At 36.5% G+C, this 24,039-nt stretch overlaps 1 protein-coding gene across 6 annotated transcripts in view; it reads right to left on the minus strand.

The window, feature by feature from the left end:
• LOC113051720 (voltage-dependent L-type calcium channel subunit beta-2-like) overlaps positions 1-11,321 on the minus strand; it is a 29,075-nt gene extending 17,754 nt beyond the window's left edge. For 2 of the 6 annotated variants that reach the window (XM_026215703.1, XM_026215700.1), the window contains exons 1-3: positions 11,139-11,318; positions 2,170-2,289; positions 192-314 (exon numbers count right to left, since the gene is read on the minus strand). In XM_026215703.1, coding sequence (XP_026071488.1) covers positions 192-314; positions 2,170-2,289; positions 11,139-11,183 — 288 coding nt within the window. In that variant the 5' untranslated portion in view covers positions 11,184-11,318. Of the gene's footprint in view, positions 1-191; positions 315-2,169; positions 2,290-4,198; positions 5,087-11,138 lie in introns of those variants that run through there. The other 4 variants (XM_026215701.1, XM_026215699.1, XM_026215698.1 and 1 more) reach the window with 3 other exon arrangements.
• Between the last annotated feature and the right edge of the window lie 12,718 nt (positions 11,322-24,039).

The raw sequence follows: 24,039 nt of genomic DNA on the forward strand, positions 1-24,039 counted from the left end.
ATACTTGTTATACATGTGTGCAAGACTGATGCAGGCTGTATTTTGAGTATTGTGTTTTGTGTTTATTGTGATATGGACATACAGTGTTCCTTTAGTTTATGTCTTTAAATAAACTCCAGCTGATTTTAACTGTATATATATATATATATAAAATCTATTCTTTATATATGGATACATGTTTAAATACACACTTCTTTAACATGAAGGAAATCTTTAGACTCAAATGAGATTCCCATTCCAGGCACAGGGATGTCATCTTCAGGAGAAGCATTGTAGCCAACATTAGTACGTACTGCAAACGCCACTGGTTTAGACTGTGTAGAAGAATAAAGAGTGATTACAGTATTAAATTTTAATGGATAGTAGAACAAAAAGATTTCAACAACAAGCCTGTGGAACACAAATGAAGATATTTTGAAAAATGCACCAATGTCCACAGTAGGGTGCAACAGATATGCAAACAGATTTGGATCGACATGAGGATAATTAAATTATTATGACAGAATTGTAAAATTCAATATTTTCCCCAGACAAAACTATTGAAAGAATTACACGCTGTAACTTTTATGTTGCTTTTTTGTGTCATTTAAGGCAAGACACTACAGACACAATAATGTTTTGTCATGCCTAGTGACAGATTAGTGAAAGAAAACATCCAAAATACACTTTTAAGTATTACATTTGATCTATTTGTGTCCGTAGATTTTAATTACTATACATATTTTTCTATTGCACTTCAGAAGCACTTACTGTACATACACCAGACAGTTTCATTTCTATTAATATTCTGAGGATTTTTACTGAGGGTTTTGTTCATATATAATTTGCCTGATTTTATACAACATTTTATTCCTAAAAACATGGTGTTTTTTCTTGGGGTTGACATTATTTTCTGATTTATGGAGTGACAAAAAAATGTTATATTTATTATAGGAGCTTTAAATAATATATATTTTTATTTTATATTGTAGTACAATTTCATACCCTTATTTTGCTTTCACAGCCACTGTTTGTCTCTTACGTAACACTACTACCATTGCCCATGCAGTATTGATCAGACATAGTGATTGTAACCTTTTATGTAAATGCCTGTTCAGTCTAATCAGCATCTACAGTTTCGTTCACATTCACCAAAAATACACGCACGCACATCTGTCAGCTTGTTTGTTTTATTTAATAATGTTTAAGCTGAATCTTTGACTAACACACATCAGATTGTTTTTGGTTGAGTGAAATGATGTAATTTCTACACTCTTAGGAAAGAAAAACTGAATAATGAAAGAAAATGTGAAAGAAAATAGGGACTCCTGCTTCTCTTTATTCCTTTGAGGCACTTTGAAGAGTGGTTTAAAGTGTACTGCAAAAAATGGTAAGCTAAATATGGTAAATTAACTCATTGCACTTCAAAAATATGTTTTAATGCCACAGAACCAACCTTTGTACATTACTTTATACCAATTAAACTAGATTTTATATTTTAAATCAAGCAGAATAACTATTTAAGTTAACAATCACAGATTAACAGCTTTTATATGTTTGTGTGAGAGAATTGATATTTCTGGAAACATGGTCGGTGAATAATATTTGACTTCTGTCTGCTCACTGCAGACCATCTGGCTTTGTTATCAATATTTATGTGTGCATTCAGTAAATAAATTATAAAATCTAATTGATGTCAAACACCTAGAGGTGAAGGAGAGTGTGACAAAAACAAGACTGAATAAAACAATAAAAATAGATGGGATACATCACCTCCAAACAGCATTGATTTGCCTCAAAGAAAGTGTCTAAAAAAGCATCCAGCTATAAATTAAGCCTTAAAATAAGATTAAATCTAGACATACATTCAATATCTAGACAAACCCTTAAAGTGCTGTGTGTGAATCCTAAGTTTTAATAATTTAGTGCATGATTTATAAAAGAAAAAAATAACAGTTATTAAGTTTCTAAAGTAAGATTTTATAGTAATATCGGCCGATATATCGGCCTTGGTGATATACAGTATCGGTTTGCCACTACTGCATATAAAGAGATGTACTGTACATGAGTAGTATGGTAGTATGCTATTTTGAAAAGACCCACACTATTAGACAGAAAAACAGACATTTGAACAAACCCTTGTCAAACTGGCAATTATTCAGTTATAGGGAGTAAAACATGCAGCAAAACCTTGGCCTTTTCGAGCTGAGCCTGTGCTTGTCTCTCAGCTTCTCTGCGTAAGGCCTCTTTATCTTCCTCCAGAGACACATCCGAGTCAGACGGCCGACTAGTGTATGAGTTCGCTGAACCCTGTGGAAAAATCAGGGAGATTTTTTTTACTCTTTCTTATGTCTGTGTGTGCATTCCTTTCATGGATAATGACACGTTTACTACTTGATTGTCTACCGTGACATTTAATCATTTGCTCAAGATAAATATCCAGCTACTCTGCTTAAATCTGGTGTGCATCATTTGTGCACAACAAAATAGTTTCTCCTGTTTCAATGAGCAGAGACAGAGTAAGCCATTTACAGCTTGATTTAAAAAAATGGTAACACTTTATGGACCTGTTCTCACTATTAACTAGATGCTTATTAGCATGCATGCCACAGCATATTGGTTGTTTATTAGTACTTATGAAGCACATATTAATGCATTATTCTGCATTACCTTATTTTAGATCCCTTATCTCTACCCCAAACTTAAATGTAACAACTACCTTAATAACTATTAATAAGCAACAAATTAGGAGGCTTTTCATTTATTGAGTTCTAGATATTAGTTAGTTAATAGTGAGCAATTGGTCCCCAAACTAAAACATTTCTCAAAATATCTTATTTTAAGCTATTTAAAGAAGAAAGAAAGTTATAAGACTTGGAGAGACATGATGAGGGTGGGGAAATGTTAATAGTTTTAATTCTTAGGTGAACTGGCCTTTTAAATGAACTTGGGACTACATTTCAGAAAACTAGTGTGTTTCTCAGCAAATGTTAAATATTTCTTATCAATCTCTCGACATTGTTTCCTCTTCTGGAAATCACAGAAACACTATTTTGGATTTTTCTTGTGCTATTGGAGCGAATGGGAGATGTCCCTACAGACCATCATATCGTTTCTACACTGAGGACTCAGTTATACCACAGTGTACAGAATGCTCCCTACTTAGCAACAGCCCTAAGACACAGCTAATAATAAAGTGTTTTGAAATTGAAATGGATAATAGTAAAACAGAAAAGCATGGATTGTCCAAAATAAATCACCTTACGGCACACACACATACAAGACATTCAATTTAAATAGATTGATAAAAATTAAAAAATAATAATACAATTATTTGTTGTAATTATTTTATTTGCTGTAACCATATTTTTGCATATATAAAAAAGTACTCTTTAACATACTTCTCAAAAGGGTACTTATATATATACTTGCGTGCAAACTGAATGTAATGTTTTCGGGACACTTCACTTTCTAGTGAAATGTGTGTGTCATATTATATGTATAATATATGTCATATTTAAATATATTTGTGATTTGCAATGATGAAGTTGCAATTTAGTACATTTAAAATATATTCACTTTAAATATAATATTGAATAACACACTACAGTTCAAATCATAATCAAGCCCTTTACATGTACTTTAGTCAGTCAGCATTACATCCAAATAAGTGCACTTCTATAAAGCATGACAAAATGATTAAAACATAATGATTTAAAATGCACTCTAAAGCAAAACTTTTAATTTGAAATTATTGCCACTTTTTAAAATTGCACTTAAGTGTGAAACAGTCTCACTTTTAAAGTGGCCTTTTATTTCAATATTTTGTACATTTAAAAAAATATACTTTTAAGATTTGAAGTACACTACAAGTGCACAATCAATAGAATTAAGCGCACTGCTTTTTAGCAATAACACATAAATACAATCAAATGTGTGCATCTTTTTGTGTAATTTCCTGCACATGGAATGCTGTAAAGAGAATGAAGAAAATATTTAGAAATGAAACCTTAACATACTTGATAGACACTATGTTTACATGAAATCACGGTCACCTAATGTCAAGCAAGGTCACAAGTGAAATGTGGGTTTAATATCCATCATTCAAGAATATCTAAGTATTAAATCACAAGTAAAATACTCAGCAACATACTAGCATATCCTTTTGCTCTCAATTTCCACACGTAAATAGTGTATATTAAGATGTATAGTTTCTTACAGCGATGTTGTTCTTGACTTGGTTCCCTGTTGCTCGTTTCAGCAGTCGTATCCAGGAGGCCTTCATCAGCCAATCCAGTTAGAGCATCTGCTCTCCTCACCATACCAACCACAAACTTCAGTAAACTAACAACAACTACAATATACACCACCCACCATCCACCAACTGATGTGCAAACATTATAGCTAAAACCTGAGAGCTGAAGGTATCAAAAATTAAAACACAGTTTTTCCTGTAGCTGTCACTAAAACTGCAATATGTAAAGTGCTACCTAATATCTCGGCTGTTGCCCGGGCTAATGTTATCAGTGCTGTTGCTGTGTGAAGGTTGAGTTCTCCTGTGTTGTTGATGATGGCACGTAATTCCATGTGCTTGCTCTCCATCCCTGCGCATAGTGGATGATGAGAGCTGCAGTGGCCTGTGTAGATAGTGGCGGTTTTCTTCTAGAATAATGAATGAGACTCAGTCCATCCCGCCGCAGCAACACCAGTAAACCAGGCTGCCATGCTCCTCTATGAAGAGCCCTTCCCCGCTCCCTAGAGCCCGGCGCACCGATGCGAAAGATGCTGGCTCCTCTGCTGCAGTGATCTGCCCCTCTAAAGGCTGGTTTTTCTTTTACACGTTGTCCTTGCCGTCTTCGGCGTAACCGTAGTGTTCCTCAGGCATCCAGGCTTGTGTACGCTCTACAGTCTTCCTCTCTCTCTTCAGTATGTCCTCTGTTTTGCATTCACTTATCTTCCCTCTCCTCCCATCCTCCTCGCTCTCTGCCTCTGCGTTGCTCTTCACAGTCGCTCCATCTGTGTGTCGACTCCTGTGATTAATCCCGCTGCACGTTTACTTGTGTGTGTGTGTGTGTGTGTGTGTGTGTGTGCGTATCTGTTTCTGCAAGATGTGCACGTGCCCTTGTGAAAAATAAGTGTGCTTATCCTTGAAATTATATATATATATATATATATATATATTTTTTTTTTTATAAAAAGCTGAATTTGTAAATAATAGTATTGAAGTAATAAAATAAAAAATATCTGAAGAAAGCAATAAGGTAGGAGAAAAATAATTTTTGGTGTGAGCTGTGTGTGTATTAAATTTTGTGTTGATATCATGAGGTAATCAAGAGGTACAGCATTTGGAAAGAGGGTACCCTTTTTCTTAGCCCTTGACAGTTTTGAAATAGTTGTTTCTGGGTTACATAAACATAATTTTAGTCAAAGCCCCAAACAATAAAGCTAGTTTTATTCTACTCTGTGAGATCATTCAATTACGACTATCTGAGCTGTATGAGGTTTTTGACTAAATTATAGAACATGGCACAATAAAATAACATTTTGCATAAATTATGAAAACATTTTGTTCTATCTATCAGGAAATAACTCAGCACTTAGAAGCTGAAGTGGTCACATGTATTGTAAAATTCAGACACTAATCTTTCAAATGACACATATTTTGTGTTGATCAAGACAATGGTTTTGAAAAATATAATAATTTTTTTTTTTTAAAGTTGATCCAAATGGATGCATATGAAAGCTGACACACGCACGCACACACACACACACACACACACACACTGTATATATATATATCTGCTATAAATAATGCTATACTATTTTCCACAATCGGAGCATGTTTCGTGAAATAAGAAGTGTGAAACAGCCTCTCTTTTAAATTGGCCTTTTATTTCAATATTTTGTACATTTAAAAAAATATACTTTTAAGATTTGAAGTACACTACAAGTGCACAATCAATAGAATTAAGCGCACTGCTTTTTAGCAATAACACATAAATACAATCAAATGTGTGCATCTTTTTGTGTAATTTCCTGCACATGGAATGCTGTAAAGAGAATGAAGAAAATATTTAGAAATGAAACCTTAACATACTTGATAGACACTATGTTTACATGAAATCACGGTCACCTAATGTCAAGCAAGGTCACAAGTGAAATGTGGGTTTAATATCCATCATTCAAGAATATCTAAGTATTAAATCACAAGTAAAATACTCAGCAACATACTAGCATATCCTTTTGCTCTCAATTTCCACACGTAAATAGTGTATATTAAGATGTATGGTTTCTTACAGCGATGTTGTTCTTGACTTGGTTCCCTGTTGCTCGTTTCAGCAGTCGTATCCAGGAGGCCTTCATCAGCCAATCCAGTTAGAGCATCTGCTCTCCTCACCATACCAACCACAAACTTCAGTAAACTAACAACAACTACAATATACACCACCCACCATCCACCAAATGATGTGCAAACATTATAGCTAAAACCTGAGAGCTGAAGGTATCAAAAATTAAAACACAGTTTTTCCTGTAGCTGTCACTAAAACTGCAATATGTAAAGTGCTACCTAATATCTCGGCTGTTGCCCGGGCTAATGTTATCAGTGCTGTTGCTGTGTGAAGGTTGAGTTCTCCTGTGTTGTTGATGATGGCACGTAATTCCATGTGCTTGCTCTCCATCCCTGCGCATAGTGGATGATGAGAGCTGCAGTGGCCTGTGTAGATAGTGGCGGTTTTCTTCTAGAATAATGAATGAGACTCAGTCCATCCCGCCGCAGCAACACTAGCAAACCAGGCTGCCATGCTCCTCTATGAAGAGCCCTTCCCCGCTCCCTAGAGCCCGGCGCACCGATGCAAAAGATGCTGGCTCCTCTGCTGCAGTGATCTGCCCCTCTAAAGGCTGGTTTTTCTTTTACACGTTGTCCTTGCCGTCTTCGGTGTAATCGTAGTGTTCCTCAGGCATCCAGGCTTGTGTACGCTCTACAGTCTTCCTCTCTCTCTTCAGTATGTCCTCTGTTTTGCATTCACTTCACCTGCCCTCCCCTCCCATCCTCCTCGCTCTCTGCCTCTGCGTTGCTCTTCACAGTCGCTCCATCTGTGTGTCGACTCCTGTGATTAATCCCGCTGCACGTTTACTTGTGTGTGTGTGTGTGTGTGTGTGTGTGTGTGTGCGTGTATCTGTTTCTGCAAGATGTGCACGTGCCCTTGTGAAAAATAAGTGTGCTTATCCTTGAAATTATATATATATATATATATATATATATATATATATATATATATATATATATATATAGTTTTTTTTTTTTTTAAAAGCTGAATTTGTAAATAGTAGTATTGAAGTAATAAAATAAAAAATATCTCAAGAAAGCAATAAGGTAGGAGAAAAATAATTTTTGGTGTGAGCTGTGTGTGTATTAAATTTTGTGTTGATATCATGAGGTAATAAAGAGGTACCGCATTTGGAAAGAGGGTACCCTTTTTCTTAGCCCTTGACAGTTTTGAAATAGTTGTTTCTGAGTTACATAAACATAATTTTAGTCAAAGCCCCAAACAATAAAGCTAGTTTTATTCTACTCTGTGAGATCATTCAATTATGACTATCTGAGCTGTATGAGGTTTTTGACTAAATTATAGAACATGGCACAATAAAATAACATTTTGCATAAATTATGAAAACATTTTGTTCTATCTATCAGGAAATAACTCAGCACTTAGAAGCTGAAGTGGTCACATGTATTGTAAAATTCAGAAACTAATGTTTCAAATGACACATATTTTGTGTTGATCAAGACAATGGTTTTGAAAAATATAATAATAATTTTTTTGAAGTTGATCCAAATGGTTGGATGCATATGAAAGCTGACACACGCACGCACACACACACACACACACACACACACACACACACACACACACACACACACACACACTGTATATATATATATATATATATATATATATATATATATATATATATATATATATATATATATATATATATATATATATATATATATATATGTATATATATATATATATATATCTGCTATAAATAATGCTATACTATTTTCCACAATCGGAGCATGTTTCGTGAAATAAGAAGTGTAAAAACCATGTGTAAGTTATAACATATGCAGCTTTGGGGTTTTATGTTTTAGAATTTGATAAAGAATATCTTTAGATCTAAATGACAGATTATGGTTTGTTTTCTCAAAATAACTTTCCATGATCTATGCATGTTTCATTAAGTTATGAATGAAAACACCATGTGAAAGGTACAGTTGTTTTATTTTTATTATTTTTATTTTTTTAGAGTGTCTGAATTTTACAATACATGTGACCACTTCAACTTCTAAGTAGTGCTGAATTATTTAGAACAAGATGTTTTCATAATTTATGCAATATGTTATTTTATTGTGCCCTTTTTTTCCCGCAAATTCCACAGTACACACTATTTTAGAGGGACTACTCAACACTCGTTAAGAGTTCATCAAAATAATTCTGCAGTAAAGCAGAAGAGTTTTTCAAGCTATAAAATTTTGTGTTGTTCCATTCAGTGGTTGCTTGATTTGCTCATGAATATTTTCTTGGGGGTGAACCATATTTGACCACTATTAACTAGGGATGCACGATAATATCGGCACAATATCGGTATCGGCCGATAAAAGCTTAAAATGACCATTATCGGTATCGGCCGATATGAATATTTCTGCCGATGAGCCAAACCGATATTCTCCAAGTGAAATAATTGACCTGTTTTTCAGATGTGAATGTCTGTCTACATTTGTAAAATAATAAATTTATGGTAGAATCAGTACAGAAGAGATACATGGATTTCTCTTCAGTAAAATTAAAGTTTAAATATATCAGTATATATTTGTATATATATCGATATCGGTATCGGCATCGGCCAAAATTATTTTGAAAATATCGGCATATCGAATATCGGCCAAAATCCAATATCGTGCATCCCTACTATTAACCATATTTTAATTAATCAAATTATGACATTGCATAAAAAGATGTACTTAAGTCTTACTTAAGTGGATCAAAACCACTCTAAAGATCAGCTAATTGCATTTAATATGCCTTTAAACTATAATACATTTTCATTAAATTGCAATTAACATTCAGTTAAGTGCCCAAACATTTAATTCAGGTCACACTTAATTATATACTATTTAAGCATAGTATTTCCATAATAGGTGCTATTAACCTGTACTTCTTTTTCACAAGGGTTGATTGTCTGCCCAGGATCCTTTAAACACTTGTGAAGTGTAAACAACAATCAAATTCTCTCTCTCTCTTTCTCTCTCTCTCTCACTTTCAAAGTAAAAGGTCTAGTCAGTTGCACTAAAAACATGTTTAAAAAAGATTAGTCAGAAATGTAATTATCTGGTAAATGGTGCTAAAAGATTGAAGCCCTATCATGTTTGAAAATAATGCAGCACCTTCACTAAACCCAGCTGAACATTACCAATACTGATAACAAAAGCTAATGTGAGATAAAAATGCATTTTCAGGAGTGAACCGTGCCATTTCTGCTTGCATCTTTAAGTCTTTGAGCTCTTTTATGTGACTTGTGTTTCACATAACTTGCAACGGAGCGTTTCGCATCTCAAGCAAGTTTACTGTATTTGAAAAGGCAAAAATATGTCCATGGATATGTGATGCAAAGCTCAAAATGTGTTCGTTTACAAATTATACACTGTGGCAAAATGCATTTCGAGGTTATAATATAATATTGAGCAAGGAACCATGCAAAAATAAGTATTTTAATGGGTAGCCTGCCCATGAAAACTGCCGTTTTAAAGCCACAAGTGTTCATTTGAGCTTGAAACTGCAATGAACTGTAGGTACTTTTTTGGAGTTTGCACAATGTATGCAGAGGCATAATATTCAAGTGATCCAATGTTGGTATTATTTATCTCTTTCTAAGACACACACACACACACACACACACACACACACACACACACACATAATCATATAGAGTCAACATGTCACAGCTGTGCTCCTCAGGCTATTAAGCACAGATTTTCTTTCTGAGAGGTCAAAGAGAACATGAAAACACAGTCGCACGAACACACAAATTCACTCTGATGCATTCGATCATGGCCCACCCTGACACACATCAGTATGGATAATTACACATATTGACTAAATCACACAGATTTAAATGCACACACATACAACACACACACACACAAACACACACACACACATGGTAATGGTTTATGTACACAAACTGTATATTCTATGGCCCTTCACCAACCCTACACCTAACCCTAACCCTCACAGGAAACTTTGTGCATTTTTACTTTCTCAAAAAAACTCATTCTGTATGATTTATAAGCGTTTTGAAAAATGGGGACATGGGTTATGTCCTCATAAGTCACCCTCTCCTTGTAATACCTGTGTCATACCCATGTCATTATACAGAGTGGTGTCCTGATATGTCACAAAAACAAGAGCACACACACACACACACACACACACACACACACACACACACACACTGGAACGATGTCTCTATGTACCCTCACTCTTTTAGGCATTTATTTATGTGATTTGCTTGTTGAAAGGATGTAATTAGCAGTGTAAGTTATCTGTCTATCTCTCTTTCTCATATATTGTTAGTTTATATTCATTTGTTGTGTAGAGAATTATTTGAGCTGGAGGAGACTATCTCTGGAAAAATATTTACCCAGAATCTTCTGGGTCCATCCATCTAGAAAAACAAATTATATATATAGCCTCATGATGAACCCAAAAGGAAACACGTATGATATGTTTCATATGAAACTACTCTTAACAAAGAAAGAGAAAGTACAAAAGTGATCCAGACGTTACAGAAACCTTCCATTAATTATGCCTTGAGGTTTATGATGCCAAAAACTTGCAGACAGCTGATTACAAACCTACAGTTCAGTAAGTCTAAAAGCACAAAGTTAAGACAAGCACTGACACTTTTAAAGTCTCTGAAACACTCTGTGGCAGAAACATTTTCAGGAAACTTTCAGGAAATGTGTTTTTCCCACCCACAAAATCCTAGCCTAGAAACTTCCGGTAAGGAGCCAAGCATTGTTGAAAATAGCAGAAAACGGATGTCGAACATCACAAACCAATGACAAAAAAAGTACAATATTTGGGACTCACCAAATCTGACTCCTCGCTGGTTGAGAGGTACATGTCTATGAACATCTGTGAGTGTGTGTGTGTGTGTGTGTGTGTGTGTGTGTGTGTGTGTGAGAGAGAGAGAGCTCTACTCCACCCAGCTGCTCTAAAACAGTCCCAGTGAGAGAAGGGGGAGCGGGAAGAGCGGTTTCCTCTCGCTCCTGTGGGCTGAGTCTGAAGGGGCTCAAATATGTGCTTGTAAAATGAATGGTGTGTCCGTCTACGACGTTCTCTCTCCTCCCAAAACTACGTCAAAGTTACTCTGCTATACCCAGAAATCTCTCTCTCTTTCCCACGCTAAGAAAAAAAACATGACAGTCCGTCCCACAAACAACCTGTGCTCTCAGACATGCACATTACCACGTGCCGTCACACAGGCCTACACACCAAACAAAAATCACTAGAAGTTTAGTGACAGCCGTATAATTCATTAATGTTTAGTTCACATGACTGAGATGTCTGACGTACTGGGAATCCAGCCTCTTTTTGGATATAACATAAGACAGATGTGAGCAGAAAGAAGTCTCCTCGCAATCAAGTGCGAAACGCTACACGTTTGTCCTCTTGCTTTCCTTCCCTTTTTTACAAAAAGTCACCAAATATGGAAACGCAAGACTTTTGCACAGTAGTCTAGACATAGAGATAAATAGATAGAAAGGTTTAGCTGTTAGATGATATTTAGTTTAGTACTATCTTGATGTTGTTGTAATAACAGTCTGTCATTTTGATATGACGTAATTTCGAACAAAATTAGACCGAAACGAAGTTTGTTTTGAGTTTGTTTCAGCAGTTCGAAACAGCTGACCAAAGCAAACTTTCAGGGGGAGTTTGTTTTGGCTTCTAAACACCTTTGAGCTTCCATTGGTCCATACTGATTACGTAATAGTGTGTTCTGAAACTCAACCTTCTTTGACGTGCAATGTTTTTAAATTAATTAACACTAATAAAATAAAGTAACTAACTTACTCCAAAAAATGTTTTCCACATCATGCTACAGTTTTCAGACTCTGAGACATTCACACTTCCCATAAAGGACTGATTATGGTTCTTTTGTGTTGCAGACATGATATTCGGTAACTACTGCTAATCATTATTCTTTCGTCTATAATATACTGATCATTGGTGCCCATCTCACACTGCCCACACTTCATCATTTCATCAGTGTTGTGTTTAAGGGATATGTTCGAAAACAGTATACCATCGCTCAGCCTTTTCAAACTTCTTTTTGCCCCCAAATGAAGAACGAAAATTAAGTTAGTTTAAAGTATACTGGGGCCTTAAGGATACTATTTCAATACTTCTCAGGCCCACTTTTAGGGGCAGTTTCCCGGATAGAGATTTAGTCTAGTCCTAGACTAAAATGGCCCTCTAAACCAGATTAACAGAATTCAGAAGTCATGGTTTTAAATAGTCTAAGACTTAGTCTAGTCCAGTATTTAAAAGGCTAATAACCTTCAGGACTAAACTGAGGCTTAAATTAAACCTACAGTACCAGGAGGCAGGTTTAACTTCAGATTAAGATTGTGTTTCCAGTCTTTATATATAAAGATTATTGGCACACTTGGTAGATATGCACAAAGAAGCCTGTAAAAATAAATCTGCACTGTTGTTCTATTTGATCTTTTATTCAAATAAATAAACAAAACCCTAGTCTTTCATTGAAGTAAAATGGAAGGGAAATCTCATGATAGAAATTTTGGCCACAATTAATGGCACCCTTTTATTCAGTACTTTTTGCAACCTCCTTTTGCCAATTTAACAGCTCTGAGTCTCTCCTATAATGCCTGATGAGTTTAGAGAATAATTTTAAGTTTGTCTTGGTATATTTCATGTTTTATAGGCAACCTCTGTGATGCTAATTCAGATTAGCACAGCTGGTTTTAAATTAATCTAGTTTATTTTAGTTCAGGACTCCATAGGCCATGATTTAGTAATCTGTGTTTCAGAAAGCCTTTTTTTGAAGCCATGAATAGATATTTTAGATTAAGCCTACTACAGACTTCGTACCAAATTTATATTAAGTGGCCTTAACTACTATGTAGTTAAATTTAAATTATTAATTTGGTACAATGCACTTATTGTTGTCACGGATTACGCTGCCTGAAGGAATACAGAGTCGAGGATAAACGGAATAAGGCTTTTAATATATACCATTCATGGAGCACAGCGATAGACACACGTAAGTCAGTGATTTAGTCACAAGTGAGGAGACCCGACAAACCAGAACTGAAAGGACAAGGCTTATGTACAAAAGGATAATTGGGGAAACACAGGTGGATGGCATGACTAAATTAACAGGGACATGGAACACATGAGGAATAGAATAGACACACCTGGGAACTAATCAAACCAAACACGGAAAGACACAAACTGGGTCACGGGCAAAAACACACGAAATGAGTCCAGGTGTGACAGTACTTCCCCCTCCCGGTAGGTGCGTCCTCGCACCGTAGAAACAACAGAGGGAGGCGTGGGTGGGAACTTGGGAGGAGGTTCCGGTGGAGGACGGACTCCCAGGAGGGGGCCAGCAGACAGGGACCACAGAAGGAGGAGCCAGGGAGGAGACGACGGAGGAAGGAGCCAGGGAGGAGACAGGAGCAGGAGGAGCCAGATGGTCCAGAGACCAGCCAGGACAGAGATCCAAGGTGGAGTCGACGGCGGGAGGAGCCATGGTGAAGGAGGGGTCGACGACACCAGGGGGCCGACAGGCGGAGACTGCACCGGTGGGTGAGGAGCCCAAGATGGAGCAGCACAGCCGCAGAGCCAGGGGGACGTCGAGGTTCCGGAGGGCCTAGGTGGAGCAGAAGGCTCAGGCGACCAAGGCGGAGGCGGGGTCCTGGCAGACCGCTTTGGAGCCGGAGCGACCGAGGATGGAGGTGGAACCGGAGGGAAGGAGGAGCCTGACAGAGCCGGAGGGATGGAAAGACGAGGTGGAACCGGAGGAGTGGAGTCCCGAGGCGGCGGATGGTCGACGACTGACCAAGGTGGAGCCGGAGGGACGAGGGAGCCCGGTGGAGCAGGTGGGATGACAGGCCACGGTGGAGACGAGGGAGCTAAGAGCCAAGGCGGAGCCGCTGGGTCGAAGGACCGAGGAGGAGTCCAGGGCTCGGAGGCTGGAGGCGGAGACAGGGCCTTAACACGCCAAGGCGGAGCTGGAGACTGGCAGTCCAGCGGCGAACCACCGCGCCCCGATGGCGCGGACTGAGGGTGAGCTGCGGGACTGACTGGCACCAGCAGGGATGACGAGGAACTGGCTGGTCTAGGAGGAGGACAGAGAGGAAGGATGGGAGGAAGGACAGGAGGATCAGGACTGAAAGGAACCAGCGAAAGTGGAGCAGAGGGACCAGCAGGTCCTGGAGGAGGTGGGAGAGGGAGGCCGGGAGGGAACACAGGAGATACAGAAGATTCAGAGCTGGGCGGAACCAGCGGACACACAGAAGATTCAGGGCTGGGCGGAACCAGCGGAGACACAGAAGATTCAGGGCTGGGCAGAACCAGCGGAGACACAGAAGATTCAGAGCTGGGCGGAACCAGCGGAGAGACAGAAGATTCAGGGCTGGGCAGAACCAGCGGAGAGACAGAAGATTCAGAGCTGGGCGGAACCAGCGGAGACACAGAAGATTCAGAGCTGGGCGGAACCAGCGGAGAAACAGGAAACTCAGGGCTGGGCAGAACCAGCGGAGAAACAGAGAACTCAGGGCTGGGCAGAACCAGCGGAGAAACAGAAGACTCAGGGCTGGGCGGAACCAGCGGAGAAACAGAAGACTCAGGGCTGGGCGGAACCTGCGGAAATGGAGCAGAGGAAATGACTGGAGGAGGTAGGAGTGGGAGACTGAGAGGGTATACAGGGGAGTCAGGGCTGGACGGAACCAGCGGAGAAACAGGAATATTAGGGATTACCTCCATAGACCAGTCCATCAGATCCAGAACTTGCTCCATATGACTTTCAGAGACTGCATACAGCTCACCCTCAGTCGCAGGAGTGTGGGCAGGGCTTTCCTCCACGCCCTCGATCTCCACGAGGACTCCCACGATGCACGGTGTGGCCGGCTCACACACCTGGTCAGTCGCGCTCTCGAGATCCGGCTCCCTGTCGGTGAATGGCTCGGGCTCTGCGGCTGCGGTGGGCTCTGGCTCCGTGTGGCAGGGTGGTGGCTGGCTGGTCTCTGGGTCGGGAGTGGGACTGGCGAGATCCTCAATCGGGCAGACGGTGAAAGGTGAGCCATTTCTCGCCAGAGTCCACTCCACAAATGTGGCGAAATCCCCCCGAGGACCATCTTCGGATGACAACGCTCTGCACTTGGAGTTCAGGCTGGTGTTGTAGAAGGTGCAGAGCGCGTCGTCCGGGTAGCTGGTGGCATTAGCTAATAGAAGAAACCGTCTGGTATGGTCCTCGAGAGAACGTCCTTCCTGCTTCAGCAGGAGGATGAGGAATTCGGGACGATAGAGGGGATCCATAGAAACTAAGAAAAGAAAAGACTGTGAAAAAACGAAAGCAAAACGGAGGGAAAAACACGCAGTTTTAAACTTTCTTTTTTAGGTCGGGTCTTCTGTCACGGATTACGCTGCCTGAAGGAATACAGAGTCGAGGATAAACGGAATAAGGCTTTTAATATATACCATTCATGGAGCACAGCGATAGACACACGTAAGTCAGTGATTTAGTCACAAGTGAGGAGACCCGACAAAACAGAACTGAAAGGACAAGGCTTATGTACAAAAGGATAATTGGGGAAACACAGGTGGATGGCATGACTAAATTAACAGGGACATGGAACACATGAGGAATAGAATAGACACACCTGGGAACTAATCAAACCAAACACGGAAAGACACAAACTGGGTCACGGGCAAAAACACACGAAATGAGTCCAGGTGTGACAATTGTGTACATACATGTTTTTACATTGTACTTATATTTGAAAAATATCTGCACATAATTACATCTGTAATTAATTTCTGTAATTATATGTATAATTACACGTTGACCCTTCCCTTACACCTTAACACACCCTTAAACTTACCCATACCACCAAATCTGTCCCTAACCTTACCTGTTTCCCAAAAAAGTTGCAATAAAATATGAACACAATAAGTACATTGTATTTATTTTTTGATGCAAGTACATAGTAGTTAAGGCCACTTAATATAAAGTGGGACCCAGACTTCATTTAAACCCTTTCTGGTAAACTGCCCATAAGTGTTTTTGGCCTATACTTGTTCCCAATCATTTAATCAAGATAGTCTGGAGTACATTTGGCTTGTATTTGTGTTTAGTCTTGACCTTTTTCTTCTTTTAGGTACGTAGTACATGCACATTCATATTCAAGTTTATTAGAGAATACATTCAGTTTATAGAAAATTTATAATTAAATAGGACAGTGGTAGAAATGAACCTCATCCTTTTAGTACACAGTGCTATAAACCCACACAGAAACAGATCTGGATGGCTTATTGACAACTCTTTTAAGGTATAAAAATGTTGAAACAGATATTCTCAATCCTGAGTATGAATTTATACTGTAAATGTTCAGTCCAATGGTAGTGTACATAGGAGTTAACTTAAAGTACAGTTTAATGTACTGTATATTTCAAGTAAAAAAAAAAAAGAACTTGCATGTATACATACAGAACAACGATTAAATTATGTAGTTTACTTTTATAACCTAAAATTGGGCATAAAGTATAGCTAGTAAACCTAGAAGTTCCCTTATTGTTCACAGTGTAGTTGCAATACAAAAGAAAAGTTGATCAAAATGTACTACTGTTTTTATAAGTACTTTTATAACTTTACTGAAATTGGACCAATTTAGTCTTAAAAAGAATTGAAATGTACACTTACATTTATACTTGTAGTACATGAAGTATACTTGGAAAATATACAGTACTTGAACTTGCCTTAAAAAGGGCAAGGCAAGGCAATTTTTTTTAAAGCACAATTGCAAACAACAGGTAGTTAACCAATGTGCTGTACACCTTTTAAACATGTACAAACAGCAAAAACATACATTACACACCAATATTATACAGCACAGAGACATCTGACCACACAACGTGAAAAAAAAAAGGCTCCAAATAGGTCTTCCAAAGTATCGGAGCCATCACTGAAAAAGCACGATTTCCCCATTATTTACATTTCGCTCTAGGGACAGTCTAAAGTTTCTGGTCAGTCGACCCTAAGTGATGTGGTTGGTGAGTATGGTTGTAATAAATCTTAAATGTTTGGTGGTCCAAGGCCATTTAAAGATTTAAAAACAAACAACAAAATCTTAAAATCAATCCTATAACGAACTGGCAGCCAATGTAGAGAAAAAATAATAGGGGTAATATGTTCCCGTTTCCGAGAGCTGGTCAGCAATCTTGCAGCAGCATTCAGGACAATTTGCAATCGAGACAAAGTGGAACAACTAATCCCCACATACAAGGAATGACAAAAGTCCAGACGTGAAGACACAAATACATGCATCACTCCCTCAAAATCATAAAACGACCAAAAACGGCTTGACCGTTGTCATTGTTCTTAATTGAAAAAAGCTTGATATGAAAACAGTATTGAAAACTCATCAAAAAGTGCCCCTAATTTTATTCTATATATTTTTTTACCATGTTTTTGCCATGAATAGATAAAGGGCCTAAATCAAATTTAGGCGACCCGTATGCATTTGGGGGTGCAAACACAATAATCTCTGTTTTACATTCATTCACATGCAAACATTCTCATCCAAACCAAGTTTTCGCGTTATTCAAACAAGCAAGAAGAGGCCCTAGTGAGCTAGTTTCCTTCTTTACTGGCATATATATATATATATATATATATATATTATTTGTGTGTCATCAGCGTAACATTGAAATTATATGCTGTGTGTTTTAAAAATAGATTGAACTGGATATATATATATATATATATATATATATATATATATATATATATATACTGCATATATAATGAAAACAAAATAGGACCCAAGATGGATCCTTGGGGAATCCCCCATGTAATAGGAGCTGAAGATGATGTAAATTCACCCAAGCCAACTGAAAAACTTCTATAGGATCGTGCAGCAAGAACTTTATGGTCTATGGTGTCAAATGCTGCCCTATGGTCAAATAACACCAGAACTGCAGCATTTTACAGAATTGAATTAAATAATTAAATCAACCTAAAATATACTTAAAAAAAAGAGTTTTTCATTATACAGACTTTCAAAAACTGTTCCAGTTGCATAATACTCATTTCATATGCAAACATATCAAATCAGAGGGCCAAAAATGAAAGAAAATGGAAAATAATTTCTAAATAAAAAACAGACAAATAAAACAAACAAACAAAAATCCTATTGACATTATAATCAAAGGACCACAGGAGACGTACACAAATAAATAAATACACAAATCAGCACATGGCTCCTTTAAGGGTGGCAACAACTTTTTGCCACTACTTGTTTGTGTGATTTAATATACCAAAATACTAATGCAGGGATGCTTCGTTTCTCACTTTACAGTGCACAAGCTGATTCTTTTATAACCATGCATCATTTAATTTATGCTGTTTATGACATCAAAGGAAGTAGATGAAAACTAATGCTGTACTCCTAACACAAGGAGTATTAATTTCAATGGGTACTTAAATGCACCCCACAAATGTACTGCACAAACCTTTCTCACCCCAGCCCTAACAATAACTACATAGCATATTAATATAATGAAACCGAGAGCATTTCCTTACCTTAACTTTCTTAGACATGTTCACTGTCTAACACTGGCGAAGAAAGGACGGTTACTACCTCCCTACCTTCTGCTCAATAATTCAGGCTTGAATTCAGAATGACTACATGTAGTTTCCAATTACAGTTATCATGTTAGTGACAGATGCTCTGTTAACAAACAGCCATGACAAAGAAATTTGGATCAGATGTTTGTTGGAATGTAAAGTAATTAAATTAATTTGAGTAACTGCTTGCATAAGTTGTTTTTAACTCTAGATACCATAAAAATAATTGACAAAGATGTGCATTTAATAGTATTGGAAGTGCATTTGTGGTGTTTAGTTTTTTAAATTCACTTGCAAAAAATATAATAATTCAGAAAATAAAAGCCCACTTAAGTGTACTTCAAGAGAAACACTTTCATGACTGTTTCTTAACTTTACACCAATTAAAACTGTGTTGACTAACAAATGAAAGCATGTAAAGTCCTTGATTAATATTTAAACTCTAGTGTTTTATTCAATATTACATTTAAATTTAATACATTTTAAATGTACTAAATTGCAACTTCAGTACACATGTGTAATTGCAAATATATTTAAAACATTAGATATAAGTTTCAACAGAAATGCAATATTTAAGGTTACCATAAATGCTTTTCAGTACATTTAACCATATTTCAAAGACCATTATACAATTATACATTATACATTAAACAACTACTTAAGTAGGTCCTACAAAAGTCTTAGTTTTTTGCTAGCTCCTTGCATACTATTATTAAAGTCTACCTCCTTTTTTTTGACTGAATAGTTTTTCAAGTCCTTTTTATCAAAATTGCATCATGTTCTGACATTTATCATAGTTTTCAAAATGTGAGAACCAAATCTCAGATTGTATGAAAAGGAGGGCCATTGGGTTTGGATACCAATGATGGAAAAAGTGCTCAGGTATAGGGCTCAAATAAAGAAAATGGGTAAGAGTGGATGTGGAATGGATCTATGAGTTTAAATCAGACTTGTGTGTTGCACAATAGGATAACAGCCGGCTTTGGTCTGGAGATCCCGGATATCAGCCACCTCAGATGATATCGCTTAAGTGACCCTAAAAAATCAATCCAGTTCCTGGTGGAGGAGTTCCTTTGACATGCATCTCCCTCTTCAGCCCACTAGAGAGAGCCCTCGCCTGATTATTGCACCTCCATCAGTTTGTTTCACAGCACTTGGTTGTTATATTTCCAGGGGTTATTCCAGAGATCAGTTTATGTGATATAAACGAGTAAGATAACCTCAGGTTTCGTTCAGAGTATGTAAGTAGCAATGGTAACTTATTCTCTGAACAAAACTGGAGGTTATACGTTCTATTTACTTATATTAGACAGCATATATTAACGAATTATTCTTTCTAATTTATTCCAAATGAGTATAATAAAATCATGCTTGTTTTAGTCAAGAAATGGATCGGTGTCTTAACTTCTAAACCAACTGGTCATGGTCTTCAGACTCTGTTCAGACATTGTTTTTATAAGTGACACATGCATATCTGTTTTCTAAAAGTACTTATTGTTGTGATGCTTGAGACGTTAGAGCTTTTCTTTGGCGTGTAGTTAATTTGACCTCCCTTATGAGAAAGCCAACTTTAAATCAATTTGCAAAGTTTAGTTTCCACTGGAGTTCTAGCTACTTGTAGTTGTTGTTTTATTCAGTCAAATAAGTTTCATTACATGAAAATATAGAGCGTTATATCAAGTAAGTTTGCACTTTTATTTTAAAGCATTTAAAAGTACTTACACAAGAAAGTATTGCATAACATAGTGCACTTAAAGGGACAGTTCACCAAAAATGCTTGTATTATTTACTCTTTCCAAGAGTTTCTGTTGAACACAAAATATATTGTTGTTGTTGGTCCCCACTGACTTCGAAAAAAAATACTGTGTAAATCTGTTTGGTTATTCTTCTTTTGTGTTCATTAGAAGAAAGAAACTCATAAAGGATTGGAACAACATAAGGGTGAGTAAATGATGACAAGATTTTCATTTTTTGGTGAACTACACCTTTAAATGAGTGGAGGTTGCGTTGTTACTGGTTATTGTGATGAACCCAAATGCTACAGAATTATTTTAAACATTGTGTCAACACTCCTTCATAGAGAAACAGATGGTGCTGCAGAAGTGTTTAATATTCATCCTGTGAGTGTTATTCAAGTCTTTGCAAAGTAGTGGCTTGTCCTTGATAAAAATAGTTTAACAGATGGCTTCTGAATATGCAGTTCCTTAAAAACGTCCTTGCAGACTGTGTTCAATTTTAACAGAGCAAAACTTCTGATTAACATCAGTCCAGAGTGAAACTTTGATCAATTAGAAACCTTCTGCTCCACATAGGAAGAGCCATGTTTTGTGGGTGATTTCTGTCTGTTTAAAGGAATATTTCACCCAAAATTGAAAATTGACTCACCCTCTCACCATACAATGTAGAGGAGTTTTTTTTATTAATGAGAATAGATTTGGAGAAATGTAGCATTACATCACTGTCTCTGCAGTGAATGGGTGCCATCAAAATGAAAGTCCAAACAGCAGATAAAAAACATCACAATAATCCACAAGTAATCCTCAAGTTCATCAATTAATGTCTCGTGAAACAGACAGCTGAAACAAATCCATCATTTAGATGTTTTTAACTTCAAACCCTTTGTTAAAATAAAATACAAGTCCATTATCCATTATAATACTTCCTCTAGTTAAAATGTTGTCACAGCTGAATCAGGAGAGAAATATGCACCGTTTGCAAGCAAAAACAGTCCAAAAACAGCTCTAGACAAATATGTTGTTGGATTTTGATGTGAGAGACAACAGGAGACAGACTTTATCACTGGAGAATTCATTAATATGGATTATGGACTTTGTATTTTAACCAGAAACAATTGTTTGAAGTTTAAATGGCTTAATGGTGAAAATGTTTATTACAGACACAGGTTTTATCATTAACTGATGGACTGGAGCGGTGTGAATTATTGTGATGTTTTTATCAGCTGTTTGGACTCTCATTCTGACGGCACCCATTCACTGCACAGCATCCATTGATGAGACACTGATGCAATGTTACATTTCTCCAAACCTGAAGAAGAAACAAACTCATCTACATCTTGCATGACCTGAGGGTGAGTGTAATTTCAGCAAATTAAAATTGTTCAAATGTTCAACTATTCATTTTCATTCAAAGAAATAGCACAGTAAAACAGGCTTACATGCAGTAAACGGCTAATGCTAGGACTCTGGGTGGTATACAGGTTGATGTTAAAATATACGACCCAAAAGTAAAGTGCAAAGAAAATTGGAAGGATATAAAAAAAAAGACAATATGTGCATGAAATAAACTCTCACTACATTCTTTATTGATTAGACCTGAAGGCAAGAAATTGTTTATTTGCAGATTAAATAAACAGAAGATAAAAAGTCATAATTTAAAAGACAATATGGCCATCTGTATTTCTACTGAATTTGTGATGAGAGGAACCTCCTCTGGATGGGGTTGACATGAAGGGAAGAGACATTTGCATAAACACAGGGGAAAAATGTTGTTATTGACGTTATGAAATATTCATTGTTTGTTACCGCAGCATGTGTTTCACACAACCTTCTTCAGCACAAACAAAGTTGGTTTAGTTTTGTGAGTAATGGACATTGTCCTCAGATAACACAGGCCTAAAATGTCACCCAAGAAGTTTCCTCAACATTTATTGTATGTTATATGAAGTAGTTTAATAACTAATGCAGATCATAAGCAGTAAGCATATAGCAGGGTTATGATAATTAACTAAAACTAAAACCATTTACACACAAAACATCCGTCCAGTCTTTGGTCAGTGCAGCGTCTGAGCAGGATGTGGTGACAACAAATGAGTCATTTCAGTCATCATTTGATTCAAATATCAATTCCATCTCTAGTTCTGAATTTAGTTCATTTTTGAACATCTGATGCAATACTTTAAAGTCAGTAGATTTAATTCATGCATGCAATGAAATTTACTTGTGAAACCTGTGACAAATGAGCAGGGATAACCATACAATAATTAATTACTGGCACAGAAACCTCTTTTCTTCTTCTTCTGGTTTTAGCAATGTTTTGGTTTATTGATTTTCACACAAATTCACCTTACCCCTTTTTTAATGTTAAAATGTGTATCAATCAGTGTTATTTTAATATCCAGATGCTAGTTTAGTTTTAATAATCTGAATTATAATTTTTATCTTAATATTTTCTGTTTTTATTAAAGTTTTAGTTATGCCGTTTTGTCTAAAAATATGCCTATATATATTATTTTTATAATGTAAAAAAAAAAAAAAAATTTTTTTTTTATTACATATTATTTAGAATAACCTCTTTTGTGTTTAGCAGAAGAAAGAATTTCATACAGGTTTGGAACGATGTGAGTAAATATTGACAGAATTTTCCTTTTTTTAACTCATGTGTGTTACATGATTAAATGTAGTAAATCACAGCTTTAACATTACAAATATGTAAATACAAATGCATTCAACTATACAACATACAAGTTTCAATAGAAATTACATAAAATTTTAGTTGACCGTAAATTCTTGTCAGTACACTTGAACCATACTTCATAGACAATATAGAAGTATAAAATTGCATATAAAAATATGCTACTACTTAAATTAGTTTAAAAAAAACTCTAAAGTTCAGCTTATTGCAATACACTTAAACTATAATACGTTTTCATTTAATTGCAGTTAAATGTCAGTTTGCATGTATATTTTACATTTACATTAAGTAGACACATTTATCCAAAGCGACTTACAAATGTAAGTTTTTATATATATATATATATATATATATATATATATATATATATATATATATATATATATGCAAGTATATATGAAAGTGTTAGAAGGCATTTAAATAGAAAAAAATAAAAGTCAAAAGAATAGAAAATGCTAGTGTTTAGAGTTTTTATAATAAAAATCTTTTTTTTTCAAAGACGACAAGTGGTAAGAATAGAAATAGAAAAACTAAAAAAAGTATGCTAAACTCATGATACAAAGCAAGATATTAACACAATAAGATTAAATCTGAACATTAGAAATATTAGGTCCATACAGAGCGACCAAATATACTGATATTGTTACACATAACAATTTATATAGCATTATATGAATAATAATT

This window comes from Carassius auratus, chromosome 32 (genome assembly GCF_003368295.1).
Source record: "Carassius auratus strain Wakin chromosome 32, ASM336829v1, whole genome shotgun sequence".
Classification (NCBI taxonomy): Eukaryota; Metazoa; Chordata; class Actinopteri; order Cypriniformes; family Cyprinidae; genus Carassius; species Carassius auratus.